Raw genomic sequence first — 20,500 nt, 5'->3', positions numbered from 1 at the left:
CATCAGCCAGTCACTGGCCTTTAGCCAGAGGCTCCTATTTGGAGACTGAGTCTTCCTGTCTTCAAGACCTCATCCCATGATTTGATAGGCATGGAAGCTTTGACCTGCTTTGTTTCAAACTTAAGCCAGTTTGCCCCTCCTTAGGCAGCCTGATGGCCTCCTGCTCCCAGGTGCTCTCCACATTGGTGCTGGACTTAGTGAGGACACCAGATCAGCTGTAGCCCTCCTGTGACTCAGAACTCCTGAACTCAGTCTACCAGCCTCTGCCTCTGCCGGTAGCCATAGTTCTAGGTCTGACCAGCTGGAAGCTTCTACAGCAGTAAGGCCACAAACAGAGGCCTGGGCCTAGCGATGGAGGCCCAGTCAGCAGGAATGACTGACCCCCAGCCCTTTCTTCTTTTCATTCTTGCACTGTTACTCAGTTTTTTAGAGTACTTCACAGTTTAAAAGTACATATTTCAGCTGCAAAAGTTACACATTGAATTTATTATATATTTAAAAGGAGAAGCAAGCTGTCTATAACAGATCCCTTATTTCATGCACCCTCTTTATCTGTTCTATTATATATATGGAAGTGCAGGGGAGGCGGGGATTGATGTTAAGAATAAAAAAATTCTAAAACAAAGGGCTTTCTTCACATAAGTCTAGTGAGGCAGGTAGCATTACATTAGAGCCCAACCCCAGAGAGATTAGGTGGATTGCTTTGGGTCATATTCACAGTGATTCAAGACTAGGGTTCCTGACTTTTAAATTTTAATTTTAAGTCTATTTTCTCATCTTCTCAACTTCCCCTCCCCTACTGGAAAGAAGGAAAAAACCCTTGTAACAGTATGTATACTCAAACCATATTCCCCTGTTGGTCACATCCCATAAAATATCCATCTCCTCCATGTCAGAAGGAGGGCAGCCAGCTTCATCATCCATTCTGGAATCCTGGTTGATTGTTACAGCATCGATCAGAGTTCTTGTGGTTTTCAAAGTTGTTTGTCTGTAAAGTATCATCACTGTATACATTATTCTCTTGGTTCTGCACATTTCACCCTGCATCAGTTCCCATAAGTCTTCTCAGGTTTCTTTGAAACCATCCCCTTTCATCGTTTTCTTACAGCCCAAAATAGCATCCTGTTTACATTCACGTAGAAAAGATGGGGAAATTCCCAGTTCTCCCCACCACAAAAAGAGCCACAATCAATATTTTTGTATACAGGGATCCTTTTCCTCTTTCTTTGACCTCTTTGGGATTGTATGTCGGTCTAGAAATAGTATGTGGCTGTGTCCAAAGATACGCACGGTTTAGTGATTTCAGGACCAGAGTCTGAAATAATAATACCTAACATTTCTTTAGCACCTACTGCACTCCTGGCATCGTCCTAGTGCTTTACAAATACTTCATATGGTCCTCACGGTAACCCTGGAGGTAGACACTATTATTACCCCCATTTTACAAGTGAGGAAATTGAGACATACAGAGGTTGAGTGACATGTCCAGGATCTAGTCCAGGACTTGGGTTTGAACTCAGGTTTTTCTGACTGTGGCCCCCTTGCTCTGTCCACCGTGCAACCTACCTTCCCAGAACTGCCGGTTGCCAATAGTTATTTGTAACATTTATTCATGTGGCTTTCTGTGGCTTGGATTTTTTTCCATGGAAAACTCTGTGTTCAAGGTTTTTTTTAAACTGTTTATCAGTTAGAAATGAATTTTGTTCTTATAAACAGGTTTTTTGACTCTGCTGCCTCATTCAAGCCTATGGTGCAGCTATCAGACAAATACCATCCAGGAGACAGGTGGTGCAGTAGGTAGAATATTGGGTCAGAATACCTAAGTTCAAATCCACCCTCAGACATTTACTGTCTATGTGACCCTGGGCAAATCACTTAACCACTGTTTGCCTCAGTTTCCCCAACTGTAAAGTGGTGGTGATAGCAGCACCTACCTTATAACGAACGCTGTTATAAGAATCAAATCTTTGGAAAGTGCTTAGCATATATGCTCTGACATATAGTAGGCTCTTGAATGCTTGGTTCCTTACTTCCTATATTGCCCTATGTGTCTCTTTATAGAACCCCTTTGTTCTCCCTGAAATACTAAATTCAGGAATGGAACAGACTTTCAAGATCCATATAATCTATCTCTCAGGTTCTACAGATAATAAACTAAGAGGAAATGACTTAGCCAAGTCATTTGGCTCTGGCTAGAGGCCTCAGTTTCCTTTCATATAGAACAAGGTGACTTCCAGGAATTCTTCCCAGTCCAATGTTCACTCTCTCCATACCTGTTTTTTCTGGGGCCTTTCTGTGGTGGGGAGGTAGGGTGTGTTATAAATAATCCTTATCCTGTTGTTCGAAAGGCTGGGAGGTAGATCTTCTATTGTTCCAACTTGGTATTTGTCAGTAAGTGTTGTTTCACTAAGTTGTCCCCTCACCCTTTTGTGCTCCACCCGCTGAAGCCCAGATTTGACAATACTGGAGATGTGGCCAGGTGAGAGGAAGGTGGCAAACCATCCGGCTAATCCTCTTGCTGGCTCCTTCCCCATTCCTTTCCCTTTGTTCACGCTGACCACACAAGGCCTGGTGTGTCACATGCACAGTGAGCAGCCTGAAGTCCCCCACTCTTGGCACTCACGTCATTGTCTCTTGTTCCTCCTCACAGTGGCTGGTGGTCAGCAATCTTCTTCTTCCAGACCAATGCTGCGGCTGCTGTGTTCATGCTTTTCCCTGCCATCATGTTCACCCTCTCGGCAGCCATGATGTTTGTGGTCCTCGTGAGGGTAAGTCTTGGGGAGGGGGGTCCCTGTGGCTATCATGCCCCACTAGAATAATGCACAGCACGAACCCTTGGGAACTTTCTTACCTGTGAAGAGTTGTTCACGTTCTTCCATGTTTCTACCACAGCGGCCTTGCCTCACTGCAGGAGGCCTTCCCGGGGCAGGGGGAGCAGGAGAGGCCCCCCCCCACAGAACTGCCCTACTTGCTGTGGTGATCACACATTTCCTCAGTGTTCTCCAGGAGCAACTCATCATATCACGTTTGGGCTCAAGGTTGTGCAGCTTATCAGTATCTTGGGCAGAATCTGAACCCAGGTCTTCCTGTCTCTAAATGAAGCCTTCTATCCACAGCACCTCAGTGCAGCTTCCTTGTGCTTACCATGTACCTTTTTTAAATTTTTTAAATGTATTATTTATTTTTAACATTTTTTTAAATGTGGAGTTCCAAATTCTCTCCCTCTCCCCCCATTGAGAAAGCAAGCAATGCAATGTCAGTCATACGTATGGGATCATGCAGAGCATCTCCATGCTGACCATGTTGTCAGAAAATGAATAGAACAAGAAGAAAGAAAGTGAAAAAGCTACACTTCAGCGAGCGCTCGAGTTCATCAGGTCTCTCTGAAGTAGATGGCATTTGTCGTCATGAGTCCCTGGAATTGTACTGATCACAGTTGCTAAGCCTTTCACATTTCATCGTCATTTCAGGATAGCTGTTACTGTGTACAGTGATCTGGTTCTGCTTACTTCACTTTGCATCAGTTCATTTAAGTTTTCCTAGGTTTTTCTGAAACCACTCCCTCGTATTTTCTTATAACACAGTGGTATTCCATCAACAATCATAATGCCACAGCTTCTCAGCCATTCCCCAATTGATCCACAACACATATCTTCATTGACCTTTGGGTCACTTGCAACTTGAATTCCTTGGAAATTGTGTTGTTCCAAGATTTGCAGCCACAAAGCATTTCCAAGGGAATGTTTCTGTGAAAAAGATGAAAGCAGCATAGCTTTTTTAAAAGCGCCAAGTTTCCCATAGACAGTCCCACAGACTCCTCCTTCTCCTTTGTGTCCATATCATTGTCCACGGGCAGCACCTCCTCCAGGTGCCTGAGCTCATGTAGTGCTCTATGGACAGGCTGTCCGGGCTGTTAGAGTCTGCACAGTTGGCATTTTTCATCCTTCTGTAGATTGCTAGGTCAGTCAGTCTTTTTTGTATAACCATGTTCCCATCAAGGAAGACCTAAGGTGTTAGAGGACATCATGGGTCAAACTGGCCACCAGCAGGTGTGTCAGGTGGCTCTCACTGTCTTCCTTTGGGCCCCGCACAAGCATCTTCTAGGGCTGTGAGAAATCCCTACTTCCCTGTTGGAAGTGACTCGGTGACTCGGGTCATTGGACAGAATTCTTCCTGTGGCTGCACTTAGCAGGGATGCCTGTCTGGGCCTAGCCCTTGCATGGAAGACCCCTGTTGACTCCAAAGTGGTGTCTTTAAGCTGCTTAGCCCAGGGCTTAAGAGTTTTGTTTTGTAAGCCACAGACACCAGGTCCTTGTTGCCCTGCAGTGACTGGAAAGGGGACCTGTACAGCCCAGGTGCTTGCCCAGCCAGCCTGTCTGACCTGCTTAAATTGCTTCTCTCCAAGGATGCCCTCAATTTCTATGGAAACTTCTTTTAAAGAGGGTCCAAAGATGAAAAAGGTGTATGGGTTAAACAGTGAAAGTCACTCGTCTTTTTAGGCATTACTATAATTTGAGATTTCTTTGCCCCTTCTTTTGACATCTTCTCCCTGAGTTGACTTTTGCTTTTGAGAGGGCCCTGAGGTTTCAGGGTCTAGCTGTGGCAGTTTCTCTGTCACCAATGATAAAATTATATTGTCCAAGAAACTCGGATGGATTTTCTCCATTTTACTTCTGTTCGTTGTTCTTCTGGCAGTTTCATCTCTGAGCACTCTTGAGATGACGTGACTACGTTGAGTCTCATGCCAGACTTTCTGTAGACTCACTTTTGGCTCCCTTGCTCTGGAATATGGTTTATTTGGGTCTGGTAACTAGCTCTCCTCAGTGACTTTCTCCTCACTTATCTTGGGTTTCAGTTCTCTTTTGGTCCTGAAGATAATTCTCCTTGTTAGGGAAAAACAGAAGCAGAAAAGGAGTTGAGTAATTCTGTCTTCTTTCCTCCCTTCTTATCATCAGTCCTAACCCTTCTTTGTTCTAATCCAGCTTCTAAAAAAAGCTAGTGGCCTTCAGTGTTCTAGCTCTGATCATCCCAGCCTTTAGCACTGACATTCAGGGCCATTATGTTCTTTGGTCAGCTGCATTTCCTTCCATTTTTCTGTATATCTCTTTTTAAATAAACACTCAAATTTCTGGATCAGTTCCCTACCAGCCTCTCTGGACAACCCCCCTTTTTTTCTTCACTAGCAGTTATTTGTGTTGCATCATCAGAACTTCCTCCTTGGGAGATCTCATCTGTTTGTTCAACCTGTAGAATCTGAGGCCCAGGGATCCCCCCTTTACTTTCATTGACCTCTTTGTTGGAGTGTGAGGAGGAGCATCAGAACAGGCCCAGCAGGTTCTCATCGTGGTTCCTGTCTCCCAATATCCTGCTGTCTGGAACTCGGCCAGCAGCTCGGCCTTGGTTGCCCTCAGTAGATAGCTTCTGTTGTTTCTTCCACCTTCAGGGAGAGAAGATGTGTTATTGGTCTCCAGCAGGCAAATTGTCAAAGGATATGAGCAACTGACTGAAAAAAGAGGAAATAAGGATAGTCAATAAATTACATACATGTGTATGTATGTAAATATGTGTATATATATGTAAATGTTGACTTAAACTACCTCATTAAAAAATTTAAGAAAGGCAAGTTACATGATGCTGATACTACCTCACACACATAAATCAGAATTACAGTATTCATTGTTTCCAGAAGTTTGGAGAAACAGGTACATTTCCATTGCCCATTGGTACAGTTTTTCTGTAAGCCCAATGTGATAGTACACAAGAAAGTCACAGGATTGACTAGGTTCTCTCTAAGCCTTTCCTTTTCTCTCTGTCTTCTCTCCATGATCTCATCCACTCCCATGGGTTTAATTGTCTCTACGTAGTTGACCCCCAGATCTATGTGCCTGGCTCTGGTCTCTCTCCCAGGCCATATCCCCATATCACCTACTGCCCATTGGACATTCTAAACTGGACATCCTAGAAGCTTCTCAGACTTGTCATGTCCAAAACAGAATGTTATCAACCCTTATTCAGATTTCCCTATTTCTGTTGGGCACCACCCACCTCTATGTTGTCCTCAGCTCCTCATCTCCCTTTCCTCATCTTACCATTGCTACATCCAGAACATCTTTGATCCTGTCTACTTCTCCCTACTCCTATGGCGCCCCCCGCACCCATCATCACCTCTCACCAGGACTGTAACAGTGGTCTCCTAATTGGTTTCCTAGCTCCCAATCCCGCCTTTTTCCAATCTACCTGCTATACTATTGCTAAAGTGATTTTCCTGAAGTATATAGATGCTGACCATGTTACTCCCCTACTCCATAACATTCCATAGTTCCTATTGCCTCTAGGAAAACCCTCCAGTTTTTAAAGCCCTTTACAACTACCCCTGTTTACCTTTGTAGCCTGATACATGATTCCCTTGCCTTCTTCTTCAGCTGAGCCAGACTGGCTCCTTGCTGTTCCTCTCAGGACTCAGCCTCCTCACGCACGCACGCACGCATGCAGACACACACACACCACACCACACCACACCAAGCACAGGGCTCTATATACAATAAGCACTTACCAGGTCTGTGTTGTTATAGCTCCTTTTTTCTGACATAAATTAATAATGATAATCTCCATGAACTTGACACCACTGAGTACATTGGCCAGCACCAAACAGACTCCAAAACTAGGAGTTTCTCACTGCTGAATCCCTTCTCATGTCCCCTCTTTCTTCCAGGTGCACAGGTTTTACCGTGGTGCTGGGGGAAGCTTTCAGAAAGCCCAGGATGAATGGACTACCGGCAACTGGAGGAACCCACCCACCAGGGAAGCACAGTTCAGCAACTTCTCAGGCAACAGCCTGCCCGAGTACCCCACCGTGCCCAGCTACCCCTCCGGGAGCCCCTGGCCTTAGACCAAGCCCAGCGGCTCCTGCCCTGCCCGGTGCTCAGCCATGGCCAGCACCTTCCTTTTGCTTATTTTGATTTGAAAGTTTGTTTGCATTTGTTCTCCCCACCCCATGATCCAGTGGGGGATGGAAAGCGGGGGAAAGCTTATTTTACTTTTTTGTGGAAGAGACCAAGCTTCCCCAGCAGTGAGGTTTCCTATGCAGCATCCTTTAGAATTTGGCACGTAACATTTATCTGTGCCTGGCTGCCAGTATTCGTCCATCTCACTTCAGGCCCTTTGCTGGGACTGGCCAGGGAGTCTTCTACAGCCAGTTTACAGCAGTGACAACTGGCTCCCCCTAGAAAGGCTCATTACTAATTTGCTTCAGGTTCTGCTCTTGCTGTCCTTGCCCTGAGGCCCACTGTGTAATGCCCTTTCACCTTCCTCTTCTGTTAAACCCATCAGAAACCCCAGACGCTGAAGGAGTCTTCTCTAGGAGTTGGGGCCCCTCGCCTTGGACTCCCCCTTTCTTACCCTGAGAACTGAGCCGGGGTCAGGTTCAGATATACTCTCTGGGGCCCAGCAGCACCTCACCCCCATCCCCCAGGAACTGTAGAATGACTTTCTATTTGGAAGGAAGTGAGAACTGGGATTACCTAAGGCAAGACTGAGTCAGCCAGATGTAGCCCTGTTGGCAGAATGGCCCCATTTACAATTACTCCACATTAAAAACCATAAAGATTATTTAAAATTCCACCATCCACTGATACTCCGCCTTCCAAGGTGAATAATGTGCCCAGCAGGCTTTCCAGGGAGAAGGTGCCATTGCAGGGGGGCCCTTTCAGGTGACTGCTAGAGGCTGGTTCCTTCCCTTTGTCTTGGGCCATTGGTCAGCCTTGATCAGGCTGAATCTCTCTTCTGGGCTACTTGTAACCAGTTGCCAGATCATCTCATAGACGCCTCTATAACTTCCCCCTAGACTAATGACATAGGAAGCTCATGGTGCTTTTGTATTGAATTGGCCGGAGTGTGGTTGCAGGGCAACAGTGTGCCAGGACCAGGAATCTTCTGCAAAGACAGAAAAATTGAAATCTCTTCCTTGGGTGAATTGGTGGAGTGGGTAGGAATTTTCTTGGGCTTCTGAAGGGAATATGAGGGTCTTCCTCTCTACATTTGAGCAAAAATAAAAAGATAAAGGGAAAACAGTTCTTTTACTGAAGTCAGGATAGGTATATCACATGTTGGTGCACATCTGCAGCCTGTGTCTTGACAAATACTAGACTAAAGTCAGAAAAGAAGAAGATTCCTCACCCTTGGAGGCCTTTACAGGAAGTATGGGGGTCTTCCTTTTTCACCTACACATTTGCATTACGGTTCCCTTTCTCCTAACCAGTTATCTGTTTGGGGCTGCTGAAGGGTTCCGAGGTTTACAACATCATCTTGTCATCTCCCCTTGATTTTTCCTTCCAGTTACTGACTCAGGTTTGGGGATCTCTTTGATCACAGGCCTGGCCTTCTGCCCCTAGGATCCCCAGAAACGATTTGATAGGATCTCTCAAACCCAAGTGAGAAGCCCAGACTGGTTTTCTAGAAATAAGATTTTCTTACATTCATGACAACACTCTCCAGCTGTCTTCTTGGGGAAGAGCCATGAATGGAAGGAACTACAGAGGCCGGGGGCTTCTCCTCAGGCCTCAGAGATGGTTGTTGGGGTGTAGCCTGGTGTGAGCCTGCCCTGATGGCTGCGCTCCCTGGTGGGTGGTTCGGTTCCCCATGATCACCTGCAGCCTCTCCAAGGGCACTTCACAGCTCTCACACACTGAGAAAAGAATTTCTACAAGTCTGCGTGCCTTAAGAAAGAACTAGAAAAAACTTTTAAGATTTTAGGTGACACGTTTTGTCCCTCTCCTTTTGGTCAGCACTCACATTTTCCTAAAGGATTTTGTAAACATTTACACAATTGAAATTGATAGCCACTCGGATCTGTGGAACACCTTTATTCGCAGGCCAGAAACCAAAGGTTTTTAACTTTCTAGCACGACAAGAGTCTCCCTGAGATTTTTGTTCCTGAAATGTCCAGGGCTCCTCCAGAGTAGTCAGTCATCTTTATTTCCTCTCCATTGCTAAAAATTGATGACTGCTTTTCCACTTCACTCCTTTGTAAACACAGAGGCTGCTGTCTGTCCGTTCTCCCTGCCCTCCCTTTCCTTTTTGCTATGTGCACAGAACGAACGTTCCAGGTGACTGCCACCCCTCTGTCCAAGGGGGGCAGACTACAAGGCCTCTCATTGCCTGCCATAGGACAGGAGGAACCCAACTGCCAGCAGCAGCTTCTAAGCCCAGAGCGCTGAACTGCTGACCTTTCAAAAACACGCCTCCAGGCCACGAAGTGATTTGCAGAACACTGACTGGAAGGGCGCACTGTGTAAACCATCGTGGCTTATTTTTGTACTTATTTTTTAATATATATTTCTATTAGACTTCTATGGAATTAACCTTGGGTGAGGGGGAAATAGTTTTTGGAGTTAGCCAACAGGTTTGTTTCCTCTCCACTGTTTTACATCATGTTATATTGTGGTGGTTTTTGTTATGCGAAATCATCCTTAAAATAAATCCTTTTTCTGCATCAGACTGGATGGAGTCCACTACAGTTGTGCTGACTGTTTTTTACACATGCATTTGTTCAAAGAAAAATGAATAGAGGAAGGCAGAAGTCAGAGTAAAGGAACTGGTCCTGTTTAACCAAAAGACAACAGTGCAGGAGAGCTCTCCAGATAGGGAAGGGCATTAGCTTTCCTCTGCTTGGCCCATGACAATAGAACTTGGAACAGAAGGGGATGTTGCAGAAAACCAGATTGTGTAGATTGCCAGATCTGAAAGGGGCCTGAGAAGTGACTAGCTCAACTCCCTCATTTTACAGAGGAGAGGCTTTATATGAGGTTACACTGGCTATTAGAAGAGCTGAATCCCAAAAGGTCCCCCTCCTATTCCATTGCTCCAGGCTGCTTCCGGAGCAAGAAAAACTAAGAGAATTGGACCTCCTTTTGTGGTAATGAGCTCCCCATCATTGAAGGGTTTCACAGTGAAGAGACAACCAGTTGGCAATGCTAAAGCAGAGATTAAAATGCCCCGCAAGGTCCCTCCCGGTTGCCCCTGAATGTTCTTTATGTTTACAAAATAACTTTTCATGTGGTTGGGAATAACTGGTGAACCTGGACTACGAAGTCCAATTTACTTTTCTTCATTTCTCTAAAATCTGAAAGAAAAAGTAGATGAGCATAACCTGCTGCCGCCATCTTCACCACCGTTGTCTTCATGCCCACCTAGAGTCCAGTGGTGTGCTGAACCTCCCACATCAAAAAAAAAACCCAGCCCCATGTGCCAGTCCTGACAATTAGGTGGAGCCATCCTAAGCCCAGGAGATGGGGGAGCCCTGTCAGGCAAACCACAAAAGCTGGTCTTTGACACAAGAGCTTTGAGTTTCTATTTTCTCTTAAGCTCCTAAAGAGGAAAATATCCGGGCCTTGGTGAGAAGCGTGGCTAGCTCTCCTGTCAAACAGACTGAGTAAGCGAGGACCATCTGCTCACTCGTTGCATCACCCTATTTTTACTTAAAGCAAGGAAAGAGCAGTTTCTTCCTTGCTGATCTCATTTGGTAGGATGCCAACAGCCTGAGAACCTTCGAAAACCAGTCCTTGCTGTTTCCCCCAGTCTCGGCCTAAGGGTGGAAGGAGGCTGGGCCCAGGAAGACAATGAATCTGCCCTCTGGGAGCTTAAACAAGTCGTAGATGCCATGATAACTGTCTGGATGTGTCCAGCACCAGGTAAAAGACCCTCCTCCACTTTCCTCCTGGACAAAGCAGTCACCTACTTGTTTTTCTTGCCTCAATCAGATGTCTCCCCACTCCAACAATAATAATAACCACTTATATAGTTATATATAATAACTATATCTTTATAGAATACTTTCATGAATCCAAATGGGGATGTTATCCCCTCATTTTTTCAGACTGGGAAACAGGCCGATAGTCTTAGTGACTTGCCCAGGGTCAGACAGCTAGTGAATGCATACTGGGGATTCAAACCAAGGCCTTGCCCGACTGCCAGCCCCAGGGTTCTATTTACTGTGGGACCACCAACCTCCCTAGGAGCCACAGGTGGTATCCCCAGAACACAGGCCTGACCGTGTCATTCCCCAGCTCCATTACCTCAAGGCTCAAATACAGATCCTTCCGGCATTCAAAGCCAGTCCTTTCATGACCTGGCTCCAACCTACAATTCAACCTCTAATTATATACAACTAACACTAAGTGTATCCAATCTGGCCTTGCTGTGCCTCCCACAAGGCACTCCACACCTTTGCATGGGCTGTCCCCACATCCACCCCGATCCTGGAGTGCAGACCCTCACTGCCTTTGCCTCTTTGTGCCCTAGGAACCTTCCAACATCCTCCATGAGACTTTCCCTGCCTCCCCCAGCTGCTGGGGTGTGCCCTCCCCGAAAATAACCTTGTAGTTAATGTGTGTGTTACTGTATATTCTTGTCCTGTTCATACTTCCAAATGTTTACGTTTTCCCCTATAGGATGTCGGCTCTTTGGGGGCAAGGACTTCTTTGTCTTTCTATCCATAAGACCTGGCACAGAATAGACTCTTAACAAATGCTTGATTGATTGATTCAAGTCTGGGACGTGGACAGTCTAAGGAACCAGTTTCCAGGCCTGGGAAAGAGAGAGGGAGCTTAGGCAAGATGCTCAAGACAGGGGGCCAATTATAGGAAGGATGCAGGAGTTCAGAGCATCAGCACCAGGGGAGATTGAGCAACTGAGGTCCTGAGCCATATCTCCAGGACTGAGTCCATGGGGCTTGGCAGCACCCCAGTCCAGAATTGGAGGGCGAGGTGGTAGGGTTAAGTGATTCAAAGAAAAGGTTAAATGACTGGGCCTAGGGTTACAGGGATATGGGGTGTCAAGTGTTATAGATTGTGTTAGCTGCTGCCGCCACCAATATTACTAGGGGAGGCAGTGTGATAATAGTGGAAAGAACAGCAGGACTTGAAGTCTAAACCAGAATTTAAATCTTGGCTCTCATACATTTAAGTCATCACAGGCAGGTCACTTAACACTATGAAATGGTTAGTTGGAGCATAAGACCTGGAGTTAGACCTGAGTTCAAATCAGGCCTCAGACACTCATTAGCCGTGTGACCCTGAGCAAGTCATTGGACCTCTGTTGGCTTCAGTTTGGTCACCTGTACAGTGGGGATAATAATTAGCACCTACCCAAATGACATAACATTGATAAAGTCCTTTGCAAACCTTGGAGCACTACAGAAGTGCTGCCCATTTTAACACTTTATATTATATTTTTCTCCTAAGCTTCAAGGTTCTCATCTGTAAAGTCTGGTGTAGGGAGCGTGTGTGCATGTGTGTGCATGTATGTTTGTGTGTGGGAGGGGGTGTTTTAAATTTCATAAGGCAGTTCCAAGGACAGGGCCTGCCTCCTCCTCTGCCTACGTATCTCCAGCATTTGGCATGATGTTTCTTCAGTTCCCTAGTATGTGACTCAGTACTCTCCACACTATAGATATTTAATAAATGTTCGCTGAGTTAGTAACAAAGCTAGAAGGAACCTTAGAATGCTGAGCCTCAGAACTGGAAGGGACCTGGGAATGATGAATGTTAGAAATTAGATCTTTTAACCCGACCCCTTCATTTTACTAATGGGAAACTGAGGCACAAAGAAGTACATGACATGTCTAAGGACACACCAGAAGTTCCTGGCAGAGCTGGGGAAACCCTCTCCTTCAGGCTACACTGCTCGATGGCTGCAGGTCTGGGGATTTCATCTATAATTAGTCTTTGGCACATCTCTCACTTCTGGTTTTCACTTGCTTTTGTTATGTAATTAAAATGGTGGTTTGCTGCAGCTGCTGCTTTTCCCTAAGATTTCCTTCCTACCCACTGCCTAACAACTTTGTTCCACAGGCACATGGAAAGATTATAAAAATCCTTTAGTCTTAACAAGCTGGGCTCCTTTTAAATAGGGCCAAAGGATGGAGTCAGCATGGTGTAATGAAAGGCAGTCTCTGGAGCCCTGTGTCTGGAGCCTGTGTGGCCCTCCCTCATTTGCTGTGTCACCTCCAGCAAGTCGCATCATTTCCCTGGGTCTCAGGGTTGAGCTACGTCATCACTCGCCTGAAACTTGTTCCTAAACATAAGAAAATCTCTAGGTTAGTGATATTTTCTTTCTAAAATATTGAATATGAAAATATGTAACTTATGAAAAAAAAATGTGGAAGGAGGGGAGACAAGGTAGGAAAGCCAGCTTGCCTTCCTCCATTTTACTTCTAAATATTCCCAGCCTCATGATCTGTTCCAGACTGTCATGGGTTCAACTAAAAAGAAGATGGGCTGGTCATTTGAGGAGAGCAAGAAATAACCAGTGGACAGACCACATTCTCCACTGGAAAACTCCAGATGTCAATAGAAATTGAGGAAGGGCCTTAGCATGTTAAATGGACCTCTTGCGGTCAGTTTGTGGGAGAATGAGGATCCAAATTCAAAGGAGTAGCTTTTGATCTGTGCTGTTGACTGGTATACTCACACCGATGAAATTATGAATCATTTGGAGAGTTGAGTCCTCCAGACTCACAGCATCCCCAGACTAGCATTTGTGGGCTCTTTCAATGTACTTCAAAATCCAAAATGCTCTGTGGCCAAGTAAGTACAGGAGAGTCTAGACAAGCTGGTTTCTGGGCCCACGTTGCTCTTTTGTAAAATGATAAGTGTTGGATTGGGTGAAGTTCACCATCATTGTTCTCATTATTAGCTTTTAAAAAAATTTACAAAGCACTTTCCAAGGCAACTCACACCCTTGGTACAATAAGGTCTTGATATCTTTTGTCTTAATGGATGGACTCTTCCCTCTTGAATCTTGGTTGATGGCTAGTTCTAGTTCTCCCTTAAAGTCTAAGGTCAGCTCTCTTCTCTACTGCCAGGAGTCATGATCCTTAAAGCCTTGAATGACTGCCTCTAGGTGTTATATCTATCTAAAGAGAATTTATCTACTCTGCCATGAATTCTTAACACCTGAACTGATGCTAGACTCCATGGACATTGTGGGAGTTGGGGGGAAGGAGGTGGGAAGGGAAGGAAAAAGAGAAAAATTCACTTCTTCTCATCCTATATTCTGGTATAGACCCAGGAATTTCCTCCACAAAGCTACTCATGCTGAACTCGGACTTTATGAATTGACTCTAGACCTGGAAGACTTAGTCATTTAAAGACCTACAGTGGTATGGTTAGTTTTTTCTAGGTCAATGACCAGGCTCCCTTTCTAATTCAGTCAAGAAACTTATTTGCATTTCATAAAGGAATCACCAGGCTAGCTGCATTTTATAGTAATTTAATGCTTCTTTGCCTTTTCCTCACTACATCAATGAACTCAAGGGCAGGGGGGAGAGCCAGTATCCTTATATTCACAATATCCCTGTGAGGGTGGCATTATTAACCCAGAGAGGTAAAATTTCTTGCCCAGGGTCACTCACCTCACAAAGTAACAAAAATGGCCACGTCCTTTGACCCAGAGATTCTACTGCTAGGCATGTACCCCAAGGAGGCCATTGATTTTTTTAAAAAAGACTTCATATACCACAAAATATTTATAACAGCACTTTTTGTGATAGCAAAGAATTAGAAATAAAAGAGATGCTCATCTACTGGTCAATAACTGTTTTGTGGCTGAAAGAAATGATAAATATGATGAATACAGAGAAATGAAAAAAATCTATATAAACGGATACAAAAGAAAATAACATATACTGTGGTATGTCTGACTCTTCATGACCTCATTTGGGGTTTTCTTGGCAGAGATACTGGAGTGATTTGCCAATTCCTTCTCCAATTCATTTGACATATGAGTAAACTGAGGCAAACAGGGTTAAGTGAATTGCCCAGGTCAAACAGATTTGAACTCAAGTCTTCCTGACCTCAGGCCTGGTGCTCTATCCACCATGCCACCTAGCTGCCCCTACAACGTTTACAACAACGTAAATGGAAAGAACGACTATCACAAAACAATTGAAAAATGAATGTCGATAAATTAAAAAGAACAAGATTGGTCCCCCTCAAAAAAGATCTGATAATATATTTCTCCCTACTCCTTTGTAGGGGTGTGTAGAGAGGGGAAGTTCATAGATGTGGAATGTTGCATTTTAGTGTCAAAGGTTTTTAAATGCTTTTCTCTTCTTTTTAAAAACAATTTTTTTTTTTTAAATAAGGCATGTCTGTCAGGGGAAGAGAATTTCTCAGGGAGAATTTAGATGATGTAAAAACAAAATAAAAATGTAATCATTTTAATAATTTATTATTTAAAATTTAAATGTAGTCATTCAAATTTAGTGATTTAATATTAAATTTGTTATTTAAATTTAAAATTTAGTCATTTAAAATTAATAATTGATTAAAAAATATAAGTCCACAGAGTCAGCAATTATTCTTGCTCAACGGCCAACAATAAGGAATTGCTTTGTCATCCTTGCAGTCAGAGAGTGCTGAGCCAGCACTTGTGGTTGGCAGCAAGCAGACAGGGCCCTTTGTGAATAACCTGTAAACAAAGATGGAAAGGGGTTTTGAGGTGGAGGGGAGAGGCAAAAATGGAGCTCACAATGAATGGCTTCCTTCTCAATAAAAATAAGAAGGAGGGGACTGGAAAATCCCTAAGAAACTCCCCTGCTCTACTGGTCTGTGATTTTAGGTATTTCTGTGGTTCTGGGATTTACTATGAGGTTACTTCCTGGGTCCCGTGAAGAAGTGTGATCCTGGGATTGCAGCCCAGATCAATGGACTTTGTCCAGAGCCCCTGTCAAAACAGAAGGAAGGGAATTGATAAGATGTTTTGCTTCTTTTGGGGACTCAACTTAGAGTAGGATTTAAGGTAAACTGAGACTATGGGTAAAGCTCTCTGGGACTTTAAAATCTCCTGTGATTCTCCTTCCTATCTTATGTCAGATCCTTGATGGCTGTGTGACCCTGGGCAAGTCACTTAAACCTGTTTGTCTCAGTTTCCTCAACTGTAAAATGGGGATGATAATAATAGCATGTACCTTACAGAGTTACTATGAGGATCAAATGATATAATATTTGTAAAATATGTGTAATGTGTGCCTGGCATACCTTAGATGCTCTATAAATGCTTATTCCTTTCCCTTCCCCTTCCCACCCGGCCATTCCTTCTGAGTTCCTTTTACTGGTCTGTCATCCATATCAGTTACCCTAAATGTCAGGGTTTACCAAAATCCTGAAATCTTTTCTCTCTCTTCATTCCCTCTCTTGGTGATCTCATCAGATCTCATGGATTCAATTATCTCCATGCTTATGTTTCCCAGAGATAGATAGATAGATTAGATAGATAGATAGATAGATAGATAGATAGATAGATAGATAGATAGAAGATGGATGGATGGATGAATGGATAGATGATGGATGGATGCATAGATAGATAGATGATAGACAGATAGATAGATTGGTGGATAGATTGATGGATAGATTGGTAGATAAACATCCATCCCCAGTTTCTCCTCTATCAGTCCCATTGAGGTCACTAATAGCATATTGGACATTTCAAACTTTATGTTCCATCAAGATCTCAAACTCAACATGTCAAAACCAGAATTCGTTTTCTCTACCCCCAAAACTACCCTCTTCCAAAGTTCCCTATTTCTGTCTAAGACAACCCTTCTTTCATTCTCCCAGATTTGTAATCTTGGCCTCATCCTTGACCCTTCACTCTCCCTCACCACTCGTATCCAATCAGTTCCAAATCTTGCCATTTCCACCTTCACAATATTTCTTCATGTAGCCCCTTCCTTCTGCTCCAGGCCGTCATCAGCTCTTTGCTGGGTTACTGAGATAGTTCCCTAATTGGTCTCCCTGCCTCAAGTCTTTCCCCATTCCAGTCTATCTTCTATGTGACTGCCAACGTGATTTCCCATAAGCACAAACTGGCCCATGTTACTCCTCCACTTAATAAACTCCAGTTGCTCCCTCATGCCATAAGACAAACCCCTGTGTTCAACTTCTAAAGCCCTTTACAACATGGCCCCAACCTGTCTTTTTAAATGAATTCTAAAAATAAAAAAAAATTGAAAATTTAAAAAAAGATGTTCATGTGCCTACTCTTAATAAAGATTCGGATTTTTTTTTTTTCTGTTTGTATCCTCAACCTTTAGCACAATGCCTGGCACATAATAAAAGCTTCATAATAGCTTACTGATGAATTGATCATTGACCTCTGTGTTCTTAGGGAAAATCATGGTGGACCATGGTCAACTAGTCAGAGTTATTCATTACAGCTCTAACACTTTGAGATCTAAGGGTCCTCTCAGCTCTGACATTTTATGTTCTTTTTTATTTAAATTTTTATTTTCAGTTCCACTTCTCTCTCTCCCTTCCCACTGTCCCCCACCCATTGAGAAGGCAAACAGCACAATACCATTATATGTGTGAAGTCATGCAAAACACATTTCCGTATTAACCATGTAAAAAAAGGCAAGAAAATGAAAGAGACTGCACTTAGAGTTGATCTCTCACTGGAAGCAGATAGCATTTGTCATCATGAATCCTTTGGAACTGTCTTGGAGCATTACATTGATCAGAGTAGCTAAGTCTTTCATAGTTGATCGTTGTTACAATATTGCTGTTACCGTCTACAATGTTCTCCTGCTTCTGCTCACTTCACTTTGCATGAGTTCAGTAAAGTCTTCCCAGGTTTTTCTAAAATCATCCTGCTCATCATTTCCTAGAACACGATAGTATTACATCACAATCATATGTTACATATGTTTTACATAACTTCATCTGCATGAGAGGTATCACATTGCTTACCTTCTCAGTGGATAGGGGAGGAGACAGAAGAAGGGAGAGAATTTTGAACTTAAAAAAAAACGTTAGCAATTATATGCCACAACTTATTCCACCATTTTGTGTTGTAACGGTCTTTTCAGTTCTGTCATGTTATGCTCTAAGGGCCCTTCAATTAACAGTCAACAATCATTTATTAAGTACTTCTATATGTTGGGCACTATGTTAAGCCCTAGGGATATAAAGAAAGGGGAAAACATGGTCTCTGCTCTCAAAGGGATCATATTCCAATTGGGGAAAAAACATACAAAAAACTACATACCTACAAAATGTATACACAGCAAAAGGGAAGCAATCTCAGATGAAAGATATTATTGGGGGTTGGGGTGGAGGAGGGAAGGAGACTAGAACGGACCTGAAGATGGTGGGTTTTGAGCTGAGTCTTGGAGGAAGCTAGGGAAGCCAAGGCAAGAAAGGGAAGCATTTCAGGGATGGGGGAATAGACAGTAAAAAGGCACAATGTGGAGATGGAATATCTTGTGGTAGGAATAGCCAGGAGGCCCATGTCCCTGGATCATAGAGTACAGGGAGGGGAGTAAATTGTATGAAGCAAAGAAAGGTCAGAGGGGGCAGTTTGTGAAAGGTTTTAAAAGTCAAACAGAGGATTTTATATCTGATCCTGGAGGGAATAAAGAACCACTGGAGTTTATTGATGAAGGGATGGCATGATCAGAATTATGCTTAGGAAGATCATTTTGACAGCAGCGTGGAGGAAGGACCCAAGTGAGGAAAGATTTGAGACAAAGGGAGCAACCTGAAGGGCAGTGGAATAGTCCAGGCATGAGATGAAGAGAACTTGCACCAGGGTGGAAATAAAGTGATATCCATGAAAGATGTTATAAAGGTTAAAATGATAAGACATGGCAACGGATTGGATATGTGAGGTGTGAATGAGTAGAGGAAGATGCTGAAATTCAAGTCTAGATGACTGGGAGGATGGTGATGTCCTTGATAGTAAATGGGAAATTTAGAAGAGGGAGGGTTGGGGAAAAATTTCCAGCTGTATTTTCTACATGTTGAGTTTGAGATGTCTACAGGGCATCCATTTTGACACATTCAACAGGTGATAGTCTCTAAATTATCTCAGGAGAGACATTAGGGCTGGATAAACTGATTTGAGAATTGTTTCTTCTAAGATGTCTTCCATCCCTAACATTTCATGGTCTAAGGACTGTCCCAACCCTGACATTCTATGATCCAAGGGCCCTCCAGCTCTAACATTCCATGTTCTAAGTGCCCTCCCAGCCCTGACATTCTACGCTACAAGGGCCCTCCCAGGTTTGGCATTCTGTATTCTAAGGGTCCTCCTGGCTCTGATGTTCTTTGATCTAAGGATTTTCCCAGTTTCTGACATTCTAGCATAAGTACCCTCATTCTCTCAGTTCTCACTTTTTTTTTAACCCTTTAAAATATGGGCTTTCAAACTCATCATTCCATCAAAACTACTCTCTCCAAAGTTACCAGTGATCTTTTAGCTGCCAAATCCAATGACTTTTTCTCAATCCTAATTCTTCTTGTCCACTCTGCAGCCTTTGGCCCTGTGGATCACTCTCTCTCCTCCTTGATATTCTCTTTTCTCTAGGTTTTTAGGACACCACTCTCTCTTCCGGTTCTCCTCCCTCTCTGAATGCTTCTTCTCTCTCTCCTTTGCTGGGTCCTCTGCTGGATCACACCGTCTAATCGTAGGTGCCCCTCAGAGTTCTGTCCGGGGCCCTTTTCTCTTCTCCCTCTATATCACCTCACTTGGTGATCTCATCAACTCCCATGGATTTAATTACCAGATCTGTGCTGATGATTTTCCAATCTACCTATCCTGCTCTAACCTATCAGAGCTGAAAGAAATTTGCAAAGTAAATACAATGGAAGACTTGGATCTGAATCCTACCCCAGACTCAATAGCCAAGTGACCTTGGCCAACTCACTTAACCTTTCTAGGTTTCAGTTTTCTCATCGGTGAAATGGGGGCAGTAATAGCATCTTTCTAACAGGGCTGCTGTGAAGAGCAAATGAGATAATCAGTTAACTAGTGTTTATTAAACCCCTGCTATGTGCTGCACTGAGGTAATACCTGTAGAGTGCTTTGCAAACCTTAAAGACCATTATAAATGTCAGTGATGGCAATGATGATATTCTGTCTCATAAAGGGCCTTTCCAGTTCTGACCAGCCACGACTTTTATGACTTTAAGAATTTTCCCAATAGAATCTAAACTCCTTGAGGTTAGGGACTATTTGAAGGCAAAATTGACAGGTCTTGGCAACAGATTGGATATAGGGGGGAGGGAGTGTGAAGGTCAGTGAGGAATTGAGGATCACGCCTAGGAGAAAGCTGGGAGCCTGGCAGGATGTGGGTACCCTTGACAGTAAGAGATGAGGCAGGAGTAGGGGAGGGTGCAGCAGGAGACATAGTAAATTCAGCTTTGGACATGCTGAGTTTAAGATGCCTACTGGACATCCATCAGCTAATACTGCACCTGCCTAGCACATGGCAGCCAATCAACCTACTGAATTGAATTTTCTTCTTGTATTAAAACCAGTTTGACGGTTTTTCACTCCAACCTGGAAGCAGTCTTAGTCAATAGCAATTCAAGCTGTTTTCTTTGAATGTGGCAACTGAAAATTAGACCCAGTGCCTTTTTTGTGGGCATCTGCCCATTCTTGCTCTCAGAAAGATGTTAAGTGTCCCATTAAACCCTGGGGTGTCCACTTCACACTGTGC

At 43.8% G+C, this 20,500-nt stretch overlaps 1 protein-coding gene across 2 annotated transcripts in view; it reads left to right on the top strand.

Annotated features, from left to right (window-relative positions):
• SCAMP4 (secretory carrier membrane protein 4) overlaps nucleotides 1–9,509 on the top strand; it is an 86,502-nt gene extending 76,993 nt beyond the window's left edge. For both annotated transcript variants that reach the window (XM_072601518.1, XM_072601517.1), the window contains exons 6-7: nucleotides 2,651–2,768; nucleotides 6,713–9,509. In XM_072601518.1, the coding sequence (XP_072457619.1) occupies nucleotides 2,651–2,768; nucleotides 6,713–6,889 (295 nt within the window). In that variant the 3' untranslated portion in view covers nucleotides 6,890–9,509. The remainder of the gene's footprint in view (nucleotides 1–2,650; nucleotides 2,769–6,712) is intronic.
• Nucleotides 9,510–20,500: the final 10,991 nt, after the last annotated feature.

This window comes from Notamacropus eugenii, chromosome 4, assembly GCF_028372415.1.
Source record: "Notamacropus eugenii isolate mMacEug1 chromosome 4, mMacEug1.pri_v2, whole genome shotgun sequence".
Lineage (NCBI taxonomy): Eukaryota > Metazoa > Chordata > Mammalia > Diprotodontia > Macropodidae > Notamacropus > Notamacropus eugenii.
The sequence above is the reverse complement of the archived record's forward strand: the minus strand, read 5'-3'. Positions and strand labels throughout refer to the sequence as shown.